Source organism: Cyphomyrmex costatus, unplaced genomic scaffold, assembly GCF_001594065.2.
Source record: "Cyphomyrmex costatus isolate MS0001 unplaced genomic scaffold, Ccosl1.0 scaffold115, whole genome shotgun sequence".
Classification (NCBI taxonomy): domain Eukaryota; kingdom Metazoa; phylum Arthropoda; class Insecta; order Hymenoptera; family Formicidae; genus Cyphomyrmex; species Cyphomyrmex costatus.
Window position 1 is genome coordinate 20,819 of NW_017275119.1, and position 19,265 is coordinate 40,083.

General features: G+C 31.4%; 2 protein-coding genes across 2 annotated transcripts; one reads left to right on the forward strand and one right to left on the reverse strand.

Annotated features, from left to right (window-relative positions):
* Positions 1 to 14: 14 nt before the first annotated feature.
* Positions 15 to 10,443, reverse strand: LOC108777442 (trichohyalin). The gene is made up of 10 exons (XM_018544349.1): positions 10,376 to 10,443; positions 8,515 to 8,794; positions 6,221 to 6,419; positions 5,348 to 5,571; positions 4,910 to 5,202; positions 3,469 to 4,308; positions 1,957 to 2,064; positions 1,176 to 1,277; positions 478 to 763; positions 15 to 103 (listed from the first exon to the last, which is right to left on the reverse strand). Exons 1-10 carry the CDS (start codon positions 10,441 to 10,443, stop codon positions 29 to 31), a joined length of 2,475 nt encoding a protein of 824 aa, XP_018399851.1. The 3' UTR covers positions 15 to 28.
* Positions 10,444 to 11,809: 1,366 nt separating this feature from the next.
* On the forward strand, positions 11,810 to 18,322 carry LOC108777448 (zinc finger protein 808). Its single transcript, XM_018544361.1, has 7 exons — positions 11,810 to 11,961; positions 12,821 to 12,848; positions 12,975 to 13,030; positions 17,144 to 17,353; positions 17,464 to 17,673; positions 17,777 to 17,992; positions 18,097 to 18,322. Exons 1-7 carry the CDS (start codon positions 11,810 to 11,812, stop codon positions 18,320 to 18,322), a joined length of 1,098 nt encoding a protein of 365 aa, XP_018399863.1.
* The last annotated feature ends 943 nt before the right edge of the window (positions 18,323 to 19,265 follow it).

Below are 19,265 nucleotides of genomic sequence, written 5' to 3' on the forward strand. Positions count from 1 at the left end.
TGTTCTGATAATAAAATCTTGTAGGCGTTTAAAAGATTTCGGACGCAGTGGGTGAGACCAGACATCGCTCGGAATCCCACTCGATCTGCTTCATCAGAAGTCCCTAGAAAAGAAAAATAAATGCATTTTGAGGAATATTGAAATTTTTCCGAACGTTCATAATAATGTATAATATAATTCAATTTTTTAAAAATGCAAAGTTTTACTTTGTTTTAAAATGTTTTGACCAGTAAAAAATTGTTTATACAAAAACAAATTATATACGTATACACAATTATTCGTATATCCTAAATATTATATTTTACTTTGTGTATAATATTTAAAGATTACACATAATATTATATTAAAAATAATCACTTTTTAAGTAATTATAATTTACAAAATTTATCAATAATTAAAACTTTTTTAATATAATTGTATGTAAGAAATATAAATATGGCGATATAAAAGTTTAAATATTATCTGCTTGCTACATACGCTTTTTAATGATGACAGTTTGGACAAGATTTCCTGTCCGCACCAAATGTTAGAGCTATCTTCATCCGTTTTTCTTGTGTGACTCATATCGCGCCTCGACCGTAATTTCTCGGCATGATTCTCGATAGTAATTTTCCCGTCTTTATCGATTCGCAAAGGCACAACGGAATTCAGACTATCCATCGACAGATCGGCGTCGTAATTCTCGAGCTTCGCCTTACGTCTTATAGTGTTTCGGCTTTTTGACTTTCCGTTATTTGATTTCCGTCGGTCAGGGGACGGTGATCTAATAAAGATAAAATTAATCTCATCTTACAATGATCAAGTTACAGTAAGTAGCATAAAATTGTGCGTGATGCAATAATTGATTAAAATCAAACGAATTCCGTTCTAAAGTTTTTTTTGTCGTAAAAAATGATATAACTTATAAAAAACGTTATTTTAAACTCGTTATTTGCAAATGAGTTAAACGTTACCTTATCAATTATCAGAATTTTTTTAGTTGAGTCATTTTTGAAGTAATAGGTATGATATTATATCCTCATTTATTTATTGATCTTATTTCTTTAAATATTAATGTCTTTTATTTTCCCTAATTATTACTATATTTGAAATTAGACGTATCAATTTTTATCTTCTAGTTTAGATAGTTTAAAAAATTTGATTTAATTGTACTCTGTTTTGAAATTTTTTTTTACCTAGACCCTTCATCACTGGATTCAATTTGTCGTCTTCTTAATCGTAGTCGTCTTTGATAGTGTGGATCTTTCTCGCTTTGCGTTCGATATCGTGTACCTGGGCTGAAAATATCTTTAATAATTATTTACATTCACGACCAACCAACGTTCTTCTGGTCGAAAATAATTTACTTCAAATCCTCATATTATTCTACGAAAAATCATCTATATACATTTATTGTTTTATGTGGTCATTGAATAGTTATAAATAATGAATTAAAATTGGGGGTAAACCGCTCGCTTACGTCTGTCAGTTTTCGATTTTGACATTTCTGAAGTGTTCCAATTTGTATAAGAAATTTTTTTTAAATTATAAAATTAATTAGAAATTTTGAAAAATTGTGTAAAAAATTTCCACCAGATTCTGACGATGGAATATGTTGCTATTTTACACAAAAATATTAAACAATTTAGAGTTCTTTATGTTACATTTGCAAATTGGGATTATTTTTATTAAAATAAACTTACAGTTATAGAGTATTCATTCTTTTTTATCCGAGTTTTATGTCATTTTATCTCTTTAAATCTAATTAGTGCCTTAATTTTAATCAATATATATTAAATGAATTTCAGTGTCAGTAATCATGTTACAGATTTTAGCGTCAGCTCCGAAAGATTGATAAGGACTTTATTTTCTAACTCTTTAATGTGTGTGTGATTGAAACGATGTTACTATAATCATTAAGAGTTACAGAAAAGAGTCCTAATAGTTGTAATATCTTTTTGTGATATCTTTAATTACCGATTAGCGTTCCATCGCGGTCTGCTATCGAGCGTAGTTCTGGGCTGCGATTTGGCTCGCGGAAGAGTTTTTACAGGAATTTCTTCGCCAGGACCCATATTACTTGATCTTCAAACAATTACAATCGTACTGATGTATCGTAATTTTTATTGATAAATTTTTGAAGCATTTTCTGTCAGGCAAGAACAATAAATAGCAGGTTTAAGCTTAATTGTCAAGTTTAGCGTTAGCCAAGATACATTCGAACTTGAAGCAGCAACTTGAGCGAAAGTCCAAGAAAAATAATATCACCAATAATATGACAAATTAAAGAGATTCTAAAGCTGTCTGTTTTGCTGATTCAGTAGGATTTGTACACGTATGATTTACATGACATATCACTACACGCTACTACATAAATATCGTACGCACACATACGTATAATCTAATTAACTAATCATTATGTTGAGTAGTCTCAACAGGACGTCCAGAACGTTCAGCATTACTTGTATTCATATGGCCATTCCGAAATGTGTGAAACCATTTATAAATTGTTCTAATCGAAGGTGCAGTTTCACCATAATATTTATCATGCTTTTCTTTAGTCTCCCGAGGCGATTTGCCTTTCATAAAGTAATGTTTGATCAACACACAAAATTCTCTTTCATCCATTTTTTGGAAATCACTCGACTTCCTCAATTCAAACGAATACTAAACACAGAGAAATAGACCAATGTGATTGAAATTTGGTGTGCGTCATGTGTGTTCTTCTAAGTGATGCTACTAACTGAAAATAACTTTGATACGCACCAACGGTATCATCTCTCTGACTTTGCACGGACTTTTCAAACCACCCTCATACGTGGATCGTTTGATAAGTCCATGCAAAGTTTAAAATATAGCACCATCAGTACGTATCGAGATTATTTTTAGTATTCGGCAACTCTTGGAGGATCACACACACCAAATTTCAGTGAGATAGATCTGTGTTTGGCATTCATTTGATCGATCAAGTACTGTGATTTGCGAAAAATAGATGGAAGAAAATTTCGTGTAGATTCGGCGTGACCACAAAATTGTTCGATTTACGCTACAAAATCCTTCCTCTATTTTCTAAATTTGAACCTTGTTGTGTAAAATCGAACCATTTGAACTGCATCATCTCTTACATTTTAATTATGGAGAATAACTTTTAAATCTGTAAAAGCAGTTAGAAAAATAATCGGTAAAACAGATGACTTTAGGATCCCCTCAAGGAGAATCAAGTGTTATAGGTAAGTTATGCTTTCTATTCTCTTAAGAGAATTAATTAAGAGCATTCAACTTACTGGGTATTTTCCTCGCGCGGATCGGCAGACATTTCACGATAAAGCGTCTTTACGATCATCAAGCTTATTAGTGAACTATACAGTATAAAATAAAAACGATAATTACCGGCAGATACTACCGCATGCAGGGGAGAACACAGTCGTTGATTTCGGCCTCTAAGAAGCCCGGAAATGCGACATCGAGATCGCGAAGATGGCGACTCACTTTTCAATGTTTCTTCGATTGGCGTTTGTCGTGTCCTTCCGGTCCTTCATGGTACCTTGGTCTCCGACCGATTGGTCCTGCAGCTTCTCCTGCAGCTCCTGGACGTCGGATTCCACGTCTGTCTGAGTGCCGAAGTCTCGACCGGCTGGCGTTCTGTATTTGCTCGGCGTCAGCAGTCTGTTCTCCACGACAGTCGACGAGGCGTCCCTCGATGATCTCCTCTGCAGGTTCCTGGGACTGATGTTATTCCTCATGATCGTGTTGAGTCCCAGAGAGAAATAATCCGCGGTGCTCTCTGTGAACCTGCGCGGGCTCGGTGTCATCATCAGGTTCACCAATTGCAGATTCGCCCTGCTCAGGATTTCGGGATCCTCCAGCCGGCCGCTCAACACGATCGCCACGTCTTTGCTCACGGGCATCTGGAGGGATCTCGGATTCAAGTCCAACGTGGCCTCCTCCGATTTGTCCGCGTAGCTTTTCCGTGAACACATTTCTTTCGGATTTTTATCATTCTCGCTCTCCCGATAATTGTCGGTCTCCTTGGCGTTCTTCGGGCTGGACTTTTCCTCGGGATGATCGATCAAGTTCGCGCTTTGCTTCTGCGCTTGCAAACAGTTATTTTCTTCGAGTTTGTCGCTCGTGTTTGCGACCATGTTCGATTCGTTGGAAGACTGCGGCACGATGTCGGTATCTTCGTTGGTGTGTTCCTCTCGCTTTCGTCGATTTTTCCGGTCTTCCTTTGCCAGCCGTTCCGCAGCTTCCAGCACCTCGCGCATGGCCTGCGCCTTCCTCAATTTCGCCTCTTCTTTTTCCCGTATTATTCGCTGCTCCTCTTCAAACCTACAGTGGAATAAATTCATAGATATCCGTCTTTATCAGAATAGATTAACTTTAATCTTGATTCAACTTATTCAATCTTTATCGTTTTTTAATTCTTAGAGCTAGAGAAAGGTGAAGTTTAAGTTGAATCGAACATAAAGTTAATCTACATTGGTAGACACGGACCGTAGTGTAATTTGTAATTTTACAGATAAGAATCTGATGAAAATTTCTCTTATAATTCTGTATGTGATTTTTCAGAATTTGTAGGTGTCAAAGTTTTTCCAAAATTTTTCTGTATAGCTTTTATATAATAACAAATTTTTCAAAATTTTTATAGACATTGGAATATTCTTTAGAAGTGAATAGAAGTCTATACATCTTTTCTAAAATTCTTTATATATAAATTCTAAAATATTCTAAGATTTCTCATTCTGTAATTTCTGAGGAAAACTTATAAAGTCTGAAAACGTCTAAGGTATTGTTTCGAAAATTTTTTTAAACTTAAAATATGACAAATTCGTATTAATATTATATGAAACAACATGAAAATCTTTTTACTCCGCTCCCTTCGTCACCCAGAGTTTATTTTTATTTTTTAAATATTTTATATTCATTTTACCTCGCTTGGTCCCTTTCTCTCTCGCGCCGGATTCGTTCTTCTTCCAACATCTCCTCTCTCATCCGCCGCTCTTTCTCTTCTTTTCTCTGCTTATCCTTCTCCTCGAGTTGCTGCTTGATGGCGTTCTGAAGCTCCAGCGCTTTCTGACGTTTCATTTCGCGTTCCTGAAGGATCTCCGCGTTCATAGGAATGTTTTGACCCCGAAGATAAGACACTTTATTGATATCGGAGCCGGTTGAGCCAGTCGTTGAACTATCCGGGCTGCTGGCACTATCGTGATTGATCACCAAAACCTTGACAAAGAAATATTTGATTTACCTAATTATAAAAACTGTTGGGAATAGATGAAACAAATATTCTCGAATAGTTTTCAATCTTAGAATTTTGAAGATGCTCAATAAGTTCTTTGTAGATAATTGAAATTCTAGTAAACATTACTTGGCTCGATTGTCCTAATCTTGATAGCCAAGAGGGCGGTGGTGGATCACCTCTAGCGTCTTGACCCCAGACACTGCCCCATCTTGGCCTGTTGAGTTCACCCAATCTACCGGGCGAAAGCCTTCTCGACGGTGGCAGTGAACTTTCCGGCGTAATGCAGTAAGGATTTTGCCATGTTTTTTCCGTCATTTCCATCCTGGTTGCTGCTTTATCAGGCAGAGCTCCTTGATTCAATAAAATATGAAAAATAAATTATTATTGCTAAGAAGAATAGTTAAAAGACATATGATATTCTAAAATTAGTGCTATTTGTAGATGTATGTTTGAGTTGTGTGTGTGTTCTTTGTTATTTAACGTTTTATTTTGCTGTATACATTCCGAGTTATACAAAGTTAAACAATAGTATAGCACTTTGCTAATGTGATCCTTAAGCGTGCTGATTGCTGACAGTCTCTTTATCGAGATTTCCATAGCAAAATAATTATTCTATTGATATAACAGATTGTAACTCTACTGTTAATCTATATACATATTACATATATATATATATATATATATAGATTTCTAATACTAAGCAACTTATTATATATGGCAGGAGTTATGTATACACACATACATATATATTTATATATAATTTAAATACATATACTCTACAATATTTTACTTTGTATGTTGATTTTGTATATATATTCAGAAATTTTACAAAATTCTGAAAATTTATATGAAAAATTTTGAGAAAATCTTTGACTTTCTCGAGCGCAAAGTTTCCTATTATAAAAAATTCCTTCTAGTTTTATTAGTCAACAGCGTATCGGTGTACCATTTCTGAAAATCATATGAAATGTATAGGGAGTACAATTTAGAAGGACTCACTTTGCTCCGCCTGTGGTACATCCACGGAATCGCTGGCGTAACCGGAAGTTTCGCCCTCGCGTTCCTCTGGCGAGCCGTAATGTCGAGCTTCTTTTTGGTTCTCGCGATGCTCGTTGGATCGATGGCAACGGTGTTCCAGTTTTTGCGATCTTTGTGACTGGTATCGCGATCCCTCCACACTGAAGTCACGCTGTTGTTCCTACAATGGCGAGATGATGAGGATAAGACGTAAGCGGACTTCGGCAAGCGAATGGAAGGTGGGTTTGCGTGATCGGTGAGAGGGTTCCGACTTTCGTGAAGGAAGAAATTGTGTTCCGTATCTGGTTCTATATACATATTGTGGTTGAATATTACTACCGTACCTGACGGAGACGGGACGCATACATAAATCATGCACGTTCTGGTTTTTATTTTTATCCGTTTACATACATAATGAAAATCGATACGAGCGGTTGTGTGGCATGATTTTCCTTAAAAATTAATTAAATACGCATACACCTATATGCAACTTTTTTTTATTTATTATATCCGTTTTACAGCCTTGGCTAAAAGTATAAAAAAACACTCTTACAAATTGATGTAAATGTTTTATATATCTACGGAAAGAACGGTTTTGTTGAAGTATCTATCAATTTAGATAGATATATACAGAGCTGAGAAAAAAACTTGTTAGACTAAAATATAAAGAACACTAAAGCTGGTTGTCATAATAATGTCAAAATTTTTTGCGGCATCGATCATATTTTAATTTCTTACATAATTATCGTATTTTTATGGTTTAACAAAATTATTTTCAGACCTATTCAGATAAGTTTTTAGACATTTTAGTAATTCGTTTTTTTTTCTGTAACGAAAAATAAATTAAAAAATAGACCTATAATAAAAAATAATAGTTATTATTTTTATAACAATTTTAAAACTAACAAGTTTAAAAGAAAACTCTTTTAGATTTTATTAGTCTTGTCTAAGAAAAAGTAAATTGAGGTCGCTTTATACTTTATTACCAAGATTGTACTTATTGCATGCACTTTCTATGTAGGAGTACTATAGTAAATAATTTGAGAAATATGCTTGCAATGGATATTGCAACTCCTTGCATAATTAAATAGTTCTATATTTACTTCAGAAAGATTTAGTTTACCCCATTTTTGAATAATTTTTTTAAAAATTTTTTATGAAAAGAAGAAATAAATTAAACTATTTCGTTAAATTTTTTAATTGTAAGATCAATTCAAATGCGAAATATTTTTTGGAGGCAACGATTGCGATAAGATATGTGCTATGAGTAGTTTCAACAATTAATGCCTGCTCGTCACTCTTAAGTTCGAAAGGGAGGTATATAGCCTTGAGGTCGTTGAACTTCAACCGCACGATAAGAATCGATTTGCCGGACTGCCTTACTTTTGCTTTTCCCTCGTAAAAGGGCAACGTACTGTCGAGGATCTCTCACTATTTATGAAATTGTGATTAGCCGCGCAATCGTTAATATTGAATCTTGAATTAGAGTTCGAATATGAATTCTCTGTAAGAGGATTTACTCAGTCAATGCTTGCCGGTATAGAACCTTTATCATCAAAGTTGTATTGCTTAAATGAAAATGAATTTATATGATTTCGAAGAAATCATATAAAAATAATGTGTAAAGATTATAGGAATAAAAAAAATCATTCTGGTGTGCTTAGTAATTTTTTCAATATACATCCTCGTATAAATATAAAAATTTGTGCTACTTAATTATTCGATTATTTCTTAGCTATATATGACACATTGTATGCGCGGCGGAACATTGCAGTTACACGCAAATAAGCCTCACGATATGTGATCAATTATTCAAATAAATCAAAGATAACATTTTATTAACGTATTGTGTATATCTTCCAGAGTTTTTATTCGTATTATATTTTATATTTCGTATTTTATTTGTATTAAAATTAATTCGAAGTTCAATATATCAAAGTTATTAGTAAGTTAATTAAATTTTTAATTAAAAATCCATACCGTAATAAAATTCAAAAAATTTCAGTAAAGAAAAGAGAATAATAATTGTCTTGCAATCAGTTATTCATAAAAAAATTTGAAAAATTTAATTAAGATAATCAAGATGAAGAATTCTCTTACAATTAGATATCAATATTGAGCTCTTTATTTTTATTAAAATCTTTCCAAAATTATTTTTTATTGTTATGTATAGCTAGGATATCTAATTTATTATATGTAATATATATATATGTATCTATAGAGAGAGATACTTATTAGAGATACATGTAAATTAAAAAATATAAAAAAATACATACCAGCTGACAGAAATACTGCTGTTGATCCTTATTGAAGATCGGAGGCAGACTGGGACTTCTGTGTCTAACTTGCGATGTCTCTACTTGGTCCCGAAGATTAATTAAACTGCCACTGTTATAGTCAAGACACTTGAGATTGTTGTTGCCATTCCCAGAACTTTCCGTTTCTAGACTTTTTAGACTGATGGCGCTTCCGTAATGTCCGGCTGTACGGAAGGGTTGCACGGGAGATCTATCTTTTAATTCCCCTAAGGACAATCTGGCTTCGTTCGAGTAAGTGCTGTATCAGAGATTTCTTATTTTAATCAGCAATTCAAAATTTTTATTTTATATTAACAAAATGAATGATGTTTTAAAATTACTGTTTAATATGTACAATATATGGAGAAAAATTTCTTTTGGAATTTAGCGCAAACACATCGCATAAAATCTATAAATTAAATTTTCTATAAATTAAATATTTAGAGACATTGACCAAGAAAAAATTATTAACTCAAAGAAAAATTGAACTAAAAAATGTTGACTATTAATCGATTTTTCAAAAAAAGAAAGTATTCGATTTTCAATTTATCGATTATTTTTGCTCATCCCTATAATTGGCATCTGATCTGTATTAAAATGTATAAATGTGTAAATTTTGTGAAACGTTTTATAAATCTTTTGTAAATATTAAAACAATTTATAATGTACTTGGTAATTTTTATTATGTAGTTCATAAAAATGTTATCTGTATATTTCAAAAATTCCTATCTTTACGATAATATTTTAATAGTATATTCCCAAATTGTCTCACGCATTTATTATTAAACATAGTAAAAAATTTATAGTAAATTTTGCGTAAAATATAATAAAAAAACTGTTTATTAAGAGGTTGTATTAAAAGCCGCTGTTCACGTTTAGATGACTTTAATATGCTGTAGTAACGTTACTTATGTCATTTTGATCATTTCTCTCTCTCTCCCACTAAAATTCAGTCAATAGACGCCATCCTTATTTACACATGTGCTTTTCTATAACTGAATTAAAATAGAACGCGATAAGTTGTTTTTCCCATGTATACTTCTACACTATTTTGATTTAAAAAAAAAATGCAGCTAAAACTCATCGATTGTTTGCGGAAACTTATGGTGAATCTGCTCCATCGGAAACAGTATGTAGAGACTGCTTTCGACGATTCAAAAGTGATGATTTCACGGTCACAAAGCAATGCTCTGTATTTGATAAGATACGAAGAGTGTCGTGTATTATGAGCTGTTGAAACGAAACAATCACTGCCGAGCGTTATTCACAATTGAAGCGTTTGAATGATAATTTGATGCAAAAAATTATTAATTGCATCAAATCGTCAAAATATGATTCTTCTCCTGACCATATCCATGATAACTCTCGACTCATGTTGATGTAGCCATGAAATAAACACTGATGGATCTCGAATAGAAGGTTCTTCCGCATCCAGTGGACTGTTCTGTGGACTTGCCACCAAGCCTCATCTGTTCCGATTGATGCAACACGCTTTGGAAGATACACACTTCCGTAATTAGGTATAGCGAAGTCGAAAATATTAGGTTGCTGAAGGATTGACTCAAAAGACAGATCATTCTTTCGTTGCGGAATTCAACTTAGAAAAGTGGCAAAAAGTTATAGCTTCCGAGGGAAAATACTTTGATTAAGGTGTTCATATATTTTGTTATTACAATTAATGCTCAAATACAAAAAAAACATCGGCTTTTAATGCAATCCCCTAATATATATATATAAATAATAGCTATTTTGTTGCGCTCTATAAAACAATTAAAGTTTAATTTAAATTCTTATTATAATTGTAACGATAATGTAATAATATTTTTTAAAATATATTTACCGGATATGAGTGCGGTTGTAATTGTTATTTGGCTTCAGGGTTCCCCAATTAACGCCCAGACGAGCCATTTCTTCTATAATTATAATTGATATAAACATTGTGACAATTACACAGCGCGCAAAAGTACATTGGAAATGGTATCTTTTATTTACATAACAGGAAAAAGTTTTAAGACGTGGGCTTGTGTTTTATAGACGTATACAGTTATTATTATTTGTTATATGTAATATAACTTTTAAATTAACTAGTAGTTGTTTTAACATAGCCGTCGGAGACACTACCGCGTCTCCTGATAATATTGTATTAGATATTATTATTTGTAATTATTTGATATTATCTAAAATAAAAGAGTATGTATATACTTCTCATGTATACATACTTTTTTATTTTAATATTATTTTATTTTAGATACAATAATATCTAATCATTACAAATATTTATAAATTACGCAGTAAATTAAAATATTATAATAAGTTCTTAAATTATATACATACATATAAAATATATACATATATATTTTATATATACGTAATAAATATATAAAAATAAGCGAAGATGAAAGTTTTATTCGATCAAAACGAAATTTATGCAAAAGTATTATTAGACATCAAGATTTACTTTGAATTGAAATAAAAGAATTTTTACTTCTTTATCTATTTGTGTTTATTTATTTACATATTAGTCAATATTCCATTTATTATTATAAAAGAAATAATTTCACACACACACACACACACACACACGCGCGCGCGCGCGCACGCACGCACACACGCGCGTGCAAACACAATATAAACATACATTTATTTATTCATGTATCAATATATCTCTCTCTCTCTTTTCATTTATATTATATTAAATAAATTAAAGTAAGTGTTATAAAAAAAAATAATACAAAATATTAATATTTGTAGACTGAAATTAAAAAATACTATCTAGGATAGAATTCTATCGATCTAAAAAAAATTTTACAGGATATAGTAAAAACTCTGTCATAAATTACTTAACAATTGTATTATTAGGTTAATTGGAAAGTTCCGTCCATCTAGCAGCTAGTATCTATAACTGGAATTGTTGATAACTTTAATGTCTAAATCAAGCTTAATTTTTTAGTTTTATCATCTGTCAATAAAATTCAGTATATAAAATAAAGTATACGTTTGCATCAATAACATTGTTTCTTACTGCATCGAAAATGTCGAAATTTGAGCCAAATAAACGTCATTTGCGCGAAGTGTTAATCTTTTGCTTCAAATGGAAAAAAATTGCAGCTAAAGCTCATCGAATGCTTGTAGAAGTTTATGATAGTGCTCCTACCGATAAAACATGCAGAAAATGGTTTCGACGCTTTCAAAGTAGTAATTTTAATTAATTGTGGAGGATAAAGAGCGTTCTGGACGGCCAAGAACATTTAAAGATAAAGAATTGTAGGTATTGATGGATGAAGACCTATGTCAAACGCAAAAACAACTTGCAGAAGCATTAAATTGTACTCAATCAGTTATTTCCGATCGTTTAAAAGCCTTAGGAAAGGTTTACAAGGAAGGAAAATGGTTTCCATATGAACTGAAGCTAAGAGACATTGAAAGGCGAAAAACCACTTGCAAATTCTGTTTACTAGGAAACAAAGAAACGGGTTTTTGCATCAAATTATGACTGACGATGAAAAGATGAGGATCTATTTCGATAATCCCAAATGCTGAAAAACCATTTGCGATCCAGGCCAACCATCGACATCGACGCTGAAACGCAATATTCACGGAAAGAAGGCCATGCTCTGTATTTGGTAGGACTAGAAGGGTGTAGTATACCATGAACTGTTGAAATTTGGTTGAACAGTCACAGGAGATCTCTACCGAGAACAAATAATCCGTTTGAGCCGAACATTGCGCGAAAAACGACCAGAATATGAGACAAGACAGCATAAAGTGATTTTGCTTCATGACAACGCTCGATCTTACGTTACTAAGGCTGTTAAGGAAACATTGGAAGCACTTCGCTGAGAAGTGCTATCCCATGCGACTTATTCACCACGACTGTGCCCCTTCCGACTACTACTTGTTTCTGTTGATGGCACACGCACTTGCTGAGAAACGCTTCAATTCTTATGAAGACGTCGAAAAATTGGTTTCTGACTGGATAGCCTCCAAGGATGAGTCATTTTTTCGCCGCGGAAATCGCTTATTGCTAACAATGGACAATATTTTGATTGATGTACTTTTTCATCTTGTTTTTTAAATAAAATCATACTTTTTGCAAAAAAACGGACGGAATTTTTCGATTGACCTAACATAAGTAATTACGAAAAACCTTATCAGTGCGAATTTTGTGAAGATAAATTTAGGTGAATATTTTAGTGAAGGACAAGATTTAAAATAATTATTTGGCAATTCTATATCAAAATCAAATTAATTGATAAAAAATAATAGATATTACAACGTTTTGCAGACAGAAAGAAGGCCTAAGACATCACGTGGTGGCAAAGCATAGCAATGATGAATGTTACAAGTCTAATAAAGGCCTATATACTGAAGATGAATCATACAAATGCGGAACGTATAATATAGAGTTTAAGAATGAAGCGCAATTGCGTAGTCATGAGAGAATTCATAAAGACGAACAACCTTATCGTTGTGAGTTTTGTGGACAAATGTTCAGGTGGGTGTTTAAATGAACAACAAAAATTAAAAGAAAATTGTTCGGTTATTCTATCCCATTATTTAAATTAACTGGTAATAAATAATAAATCTTGCTACGGATATTTTACAGTGGAAATGAAAAACTAACAGCGCACAAAATAATTCATGCCAATTACGAATGTGAAAAATGTAAAATGTGTTTCTATTGTGAATGGACATTGCAATATCATATAAATTTGGAGCACAATGATGAAAGACAAAAATTTTGCGAGGTATGTGCCTTAAAATTATCTTTTTTCTAACTTTTTCTCATTTCATCGTTTTTATTTTTACGTTTTTATAAATTACTTATGAATATGTTAATTAGTTTTTTGTTCATGGTAAAGCCTTTGTTACCAAAATAAAATCAAAACAATCACGATTCTGTAAATACAGAAAACAATACCATCGTTTCGTTTCTAGAGTTTTAAGATAAAATCAGGATTTTAGGTACACAACCTAAATGAGAACATTCATCTGAAAATGATTTAATCCATTAGCATGTTTTCATTTATCTTCATATTTCTGTTACAAGTACTCATAATTATATTATGATAGAAAAAATTGTATATTATACGTAATTAAAATGTAAAAAATTATTTTATGATTAATTTGCAAATACAATGCCATAGTAAAAACCGAGATTGACAATGGAGTAGATGATCATATATAACTATATCTACTTTTAATAACAATGACGAACCAATGATGAAGAATGTTGGAAATAAAGATGTAATATTTTTAAGTTGTATAGTATGTATAGATAGAAGTCTAAAATTAATTTAATTGTATAAATAGTAATGTTGAAAACTCGCGCGCGCACGCGTGCGTACGTCTGACTTCGAAAGTATTTGAATGTCAATGAGGGGCAGTTCGACCACTTCTAATTATTTTAACATATTGTTTCAATATATGTTCAGCAGCTGTCCATATGTTGCTAGATAAAAACTAGGTATATAAAACTATTCTTTTACGAGATATTTTATAGTTTATTGTAACATATATTAACAGAAAATACTAAATATTATGTAAACTACTGGGTCTTTGATATCTGTACCAATATGACCAAATCGAAAATCATCAAATGAAAGGAACATCACATTTATGCTGTTCAAAATTTCAACATCTATATTCACTGTCTGTCCCGATTTCTTATTCGGGTACTCGACTACTATTACGGGTACATAAGAAAAGATCCATGATAAATCTGTATATTTCTGATACTGCAACATATTAAAGTAATACAAGGTTTTAATTAGAAATAAATAACAATTAAGTGAACTTCTATTTTCCTTTCCCTTCAATTTTTGTTATTCTCTCTCTTAAGACAAAAAAATTTAATTTTTAAGTGCAGCTTTTAATTTTTTAATACAATTAATTTGACACACTTTATAGCATGTTATCATATCTATATAAGATTTTTATATTTGTTGGCGAAAAATTTGAATTAAAAAAATGAAATAATTTTTAATGTAAAAGACTTGGCGCCGCTGCACCAAATAAACAAAATGATTTATTCTTTTTTAATAAAATAACAATCAAGTATTTGCAAATTTGTTTCAAAAAGTAAATTGTGCTATTACGACAATAGACTAGCTTCTCTCTTCTTTTTATCGATGACTATAGAAAAAATGTTACATATACAACTATATGAGGTACACTAACACATTTATTTACATATAAAAATTTATGGACTGAGTATTAATTCTCTTTTATTTCATTGTCACTACCTAGATTGTCTTTTTATAACTAACTGAAATTTGACTTGCAACATTGGACAAAACGAAGAATGCGAAATTAGAAACACAACAATTTAATTAGAAACACATCTATTTGTAATTTTTGTAAAAGCAATATTAATGTTTTTTGTAATTTAATCACGCTTTATAGTACATTGTTTAACAGTGGGGGATAGTTGTTTATAATGCGGGACGGGCGCGACCGCACGAGCGAAGCGAGTGCTTAAGCGCGACCGTGTCGACCTATAAACAAATATGCCCCCACTCGCTACACATAGAATTTTTCATTACAAATGCTCGTCGTAATATGCCCTATACATCAACGTTTTTGAGCAGAAGAGTGGGATTAGAGAAATAACTCAACGGCTTGAAGTATTGGCTACTTACCGCACGCAAAAGCGTTGCGGTACTGGGCACATTACGTGCACGCGTGATGAAAATTATGATTTTTATTTTTTAACTGTAACGTTGAGTATGACCCGATCGGAGTCGAAACATATGGGTGTATTATTTATTATATTAAACTTCTTTGTTACTTTATTTACATAATTGATATCATTATTTAATTTCAAAATCTTTAAATAACATAACCACATTATGTCTGTGTTGACACAGACGTGAGTGGATCGTTTTCAATACAAATTCAAATATTTTTTACTGTGTGTAATACTACATAAAAAAATGTTTAATTGACTCAATTATTTTAATTCGCTTTTTTTATTTCTTTCGAGAAAGGATATATTTATTTGTGTAAAATATACATAAAATATTAAACTCGTATTTATATATTCCTTATGAAAAGAAATAAATACAGATCAAATTGATATGAAATAAATAAATACTTTTCTCGGAGTAACGGTACATTATAGTTGTATAGGTATTATGTATATACACATGTGTATATGAAAGTACACAAATGTATCAGCTCAGTCGTTCCCAAGATTTTAATGTTGTTAGTTGTCAGCAAATAATTGAAAAAATTCAACCGTATATGTACTTCTACATCTTGATTACGTCTAATCCGTAAGTATTGCATTTAAATCATTAAAATTTATTTTTTAAACTGTCTAAAGTCAGACGTTGTTCTAATTTTACAGATGTCTTCTCTTTATAATTTAGTCTAGTTTTGACACAACCTTCTCTTAATTACTTTTTACTTTTGATGAAAGTTATCAGTATATTATAATTTTAATACCCAGAATTATGCAAAATCAATTATGCCTATATATTGTCTATTGATGACTGAATTCTTTCTAATTCTTATTTAGCAAATTTTAAAGCATGACAAGCAATTATATTTCATTATTCATGTTTATTAGTTTTTCTTCTCCCATTACTGCCCAGGCTTTATTAGATATTTATTTAAGATATTTTTAACTTTCATAACAGTTTGTTATAGACACGTACTTATTCGTACTCCGTTTGAAATACGTTTAACTATTTTCAAAAAGTTTTTCAATGTTTTCATGTTTCAATGTTTTCGTCAATTTAATTTATATATTCATCGATAAAGATTTCATACAGTAAAAGAGTAACATTCGATATTCGCTAAGACAGTACACGCACATTTGGTTATCTTATACCTAATTAATAACATTATTTCAGCCGTTTTGAACATTCTTATAACAGTGCATTATCCTGTCGTTTTGCAAAAAAAAAGTTTTAAGTCGCATAATAGGAAAAAATACGTTAAAGTCAATATTCCTTGATGCAATTTTATTAAAAAAAATTCATGTGACAACAAAAAATTGTATTCTTTTACGATTTTAGTTGAGTAAAATGAAAAGTGACTAGATATATTTAGACTGTTAGAACTACGAAAGAAGTTTAGAGGACCTTACAATAAAGTGAAATAAAAAATACCATTTCAAAATTCGAGAGTTGGATCTGAAAAAAAATGAATCAAAATGATGGAACGCACAATGGAACAAATGAATATGTACGCCAACAGTGCGGTAAGACTTATTCAGATTATGATACACATTTTTAGTGCTTTTGGTAATTTTATGAGTTATATTTTAATAATTATCTGTTTAATCTGTTACCATTTTCATATTTAATATTAAGATGAGCGCTCTGACACCCTGACAACTTCAAATCAAAAGAATAGAAACGTATATATTGAAATTAGACCACACATATGCGGAACGTGTGGTAAAGGGTTTAAGTCTAAATACAGTTTGCGTCGTCATGAGAGTGTTCACAAAGACGAAAAACCTTATCATTGTGATTTTTGTAGACAAATGTTTAGGTGGGAGTTCAAGTGAACAATAAGAGTTAGGAAAATAATTTTGTAATTTTATATCAATGATTCAGATAACTGGAAAAATAATAAATATTGCATTTTTCTGCAGACGAAAAGAAACCCTAAGACGTCACATGGTGGCAAAGCATAGCAATGATAAACGTTTCAAGTCTAATAAGGATCTATATACCGGAGGTGTATCATACAAGTGCGGAACGTGTAATAAAGAGTTTAAGGACAAAGCGCAATTACATATTCATGAGAGAACTCATAACGGAGAAAAGCCTTATCAATGCGAATTTTGTGAAGATAAATTTAGGTGTGTATTTAAGTAAACTATAAGAGTTATAGGGAAATGTTTTGGTATTTCATTATCAATGATTAAATTAACTGATAAATGTAATAAAAATTGTAACGGTCGTTTTGCAGGATTAAAGTTCACCTAACATCGCACATGGTCGCAAAACATGCCGATGATGAACGTTTCAAGTCTAATAAGGATCTATATACTGGAGGTGTATCATACAAATGCGGAACGTGTAAAAAAGAGTTTAAGAACAAAACGGATTTTAATAGGCATGAAAGAACTCATACAGGAGAAAAACCTTATCAATGCAAACTTTGTGAAGATGAATTTAGGTGAGCATTTCAGTGAAGGACAAAATTTAAAATAATTATTAGGCAATTCAATAACAAAATTAAATTGATAAAAAAAATAAATATTGCAACGGTCGTTTTGCAGTTGTAAAGTAAACCTAGAACAACACGTGGTGGGAAAGCATTGGAATGATGAACGTTATAAGTCTAATAAGGACCTATATATTGAAGGTATAACACACAAATGCAGAACGTGTAATAAAGAGTTTAAGAAAAAAGTGAAATTGCATAATCATGAGAAAATTCATAAAGGCGAAAAGCCTTTAAACCCTAAGTGCGAATTTTGTGAAGATAAATTTAGGTGAGTATTTCAGTGAAGGACAAGATTTAAAGTAATTATTTGGCAATTCAATATCAAAATCAAATTAATTGATAAAAAATAATAGATATTGCAACGTTTTGCAGACAGAAAGAAGGCCTAAGACATCACGTGGTGGCAAAGCATAGCAATGATGAATGTTACAAGTCTAATAAAGGCCTATATACTGAAGATGAATCATACAAATGCGGAACGTATAATATAGAGTTTAAGAATGAAGCGCAATTGCGTAGTCATGAGAGAATTCATAAAGACGAACAACCTTATCGTTGTGAGTTTTGTGGACAAATGTTCAGGTGGGTGTTTAAATGAACAACAAAAATTAAAAGAAAATTGTTCGGTTATTCTATCCCATTATTTAAATTAACTGGTAATAAATAATAAATCTTGCTACGGACATTTTGCAGTGGAAATGAAAAACTAACAGTCCACAAAATAATTCATGCCAATTACGAATGTGAAAAATGTAAAATGTGTTTTTATTGTGAATGGACATTGCAATATCATATAAATTTGGAGCACAATGATGAAAGACAAAAATTTTGCGAGGTATGTGCCTTAAAATTATCTTTTTTCTAACTTTTTCTCATTTCATCGTTTTTATTTTTACGTTTTTATAAATTACTTATGAATATGTTAATTAGTTTTTTGTTCATGGTAAAGCCTTTGTTACCAAAATAAAATCAAAACAATCACGATTCTGTAAATACAGAAAACAATACCATCGTTTCGTTTCTAGAGTTTTAAGATAAAATCAGGATTTTAGGTACACAACCTAAATGAGAACATTCATCTGAAAATGATTTAATCCATTAGCATGTTTTCATTTATCTTCATATTTCTGTTACAAGTACTCATAATTATATTATGATAGAAAAAATTGTATATTATACGTAATTAAAATATAAAAAATTACTTTAGGATTAATTTGCAAATACAATGCCATAGTAAAGACCAAGATTGACAATGGAGTAGATGATCATATATTACTATATCTACTTTTAATAACAATGACGAACCAATGATGAAGAATGTTGGAAATAAAGATGTAATATTTTTAAGTTATATAGTATGTATCGATAGAAGTCTAAAATTAATTTAATTGTATAAATAGTAATGTTGAAAACTCGCGCGCGCACGCGTGCGTACGTCTGACTTCGAAAGTATTTGAATGTCAATGAGGGGCAGTTCGACCACTTCTAATTATTTTAACATATTGTTTCAATATATGTTCAGCAGCTGTCCATATGTTGCT

Excerpts from the sequence above, each read along its gene's own strand:
- LOC108777442 (XM_018544349.1), bottom strand. The coding sequence starts at position 10,443 with ATGGCTCGTCTGGGCGTTAATTGGGGAACCCTGAAGCCAAATAACAAT. Across the intron at positions 5,572-6,220 it reads TGTACCACAGGCGGAGCAAA|GAGCTCTGCCTGATAAAGCA; the intron begins GTGAGTCCTTCT and ends TATTGAATCAAG. Across the intron at positions 104-477 it reads AACTGTCATCATTAAAAAGC|GGACTTCTGATGAAGCAGAT; the intron begins GTATGTAGCAAG and ends TTTCTTTTCTAG.
- LOC108777448 (XM_018544361.1), top strand. The coding sequence starts at position 11,810 with ATGGATGAAGACCTATGTCAAACGCAAAAACAACTTGCAGAAGCATTA. Across the intron at positions 12,849-12,974 it reads AAGGCCTAAGACATCACGTG|AGAATTCATAAAGACGAACA; the intron begins GTGGCAAAGCAT and ends CGTAGTCATGAG. Across the intron at positions 17,993-18,096 it reads TTTTGTGAAGATAAATTTAG|ACAGAAAGAAGGCCTAAGAC; the intron begins GTGAGTATTTCA and ends AACGTTTTGCAG.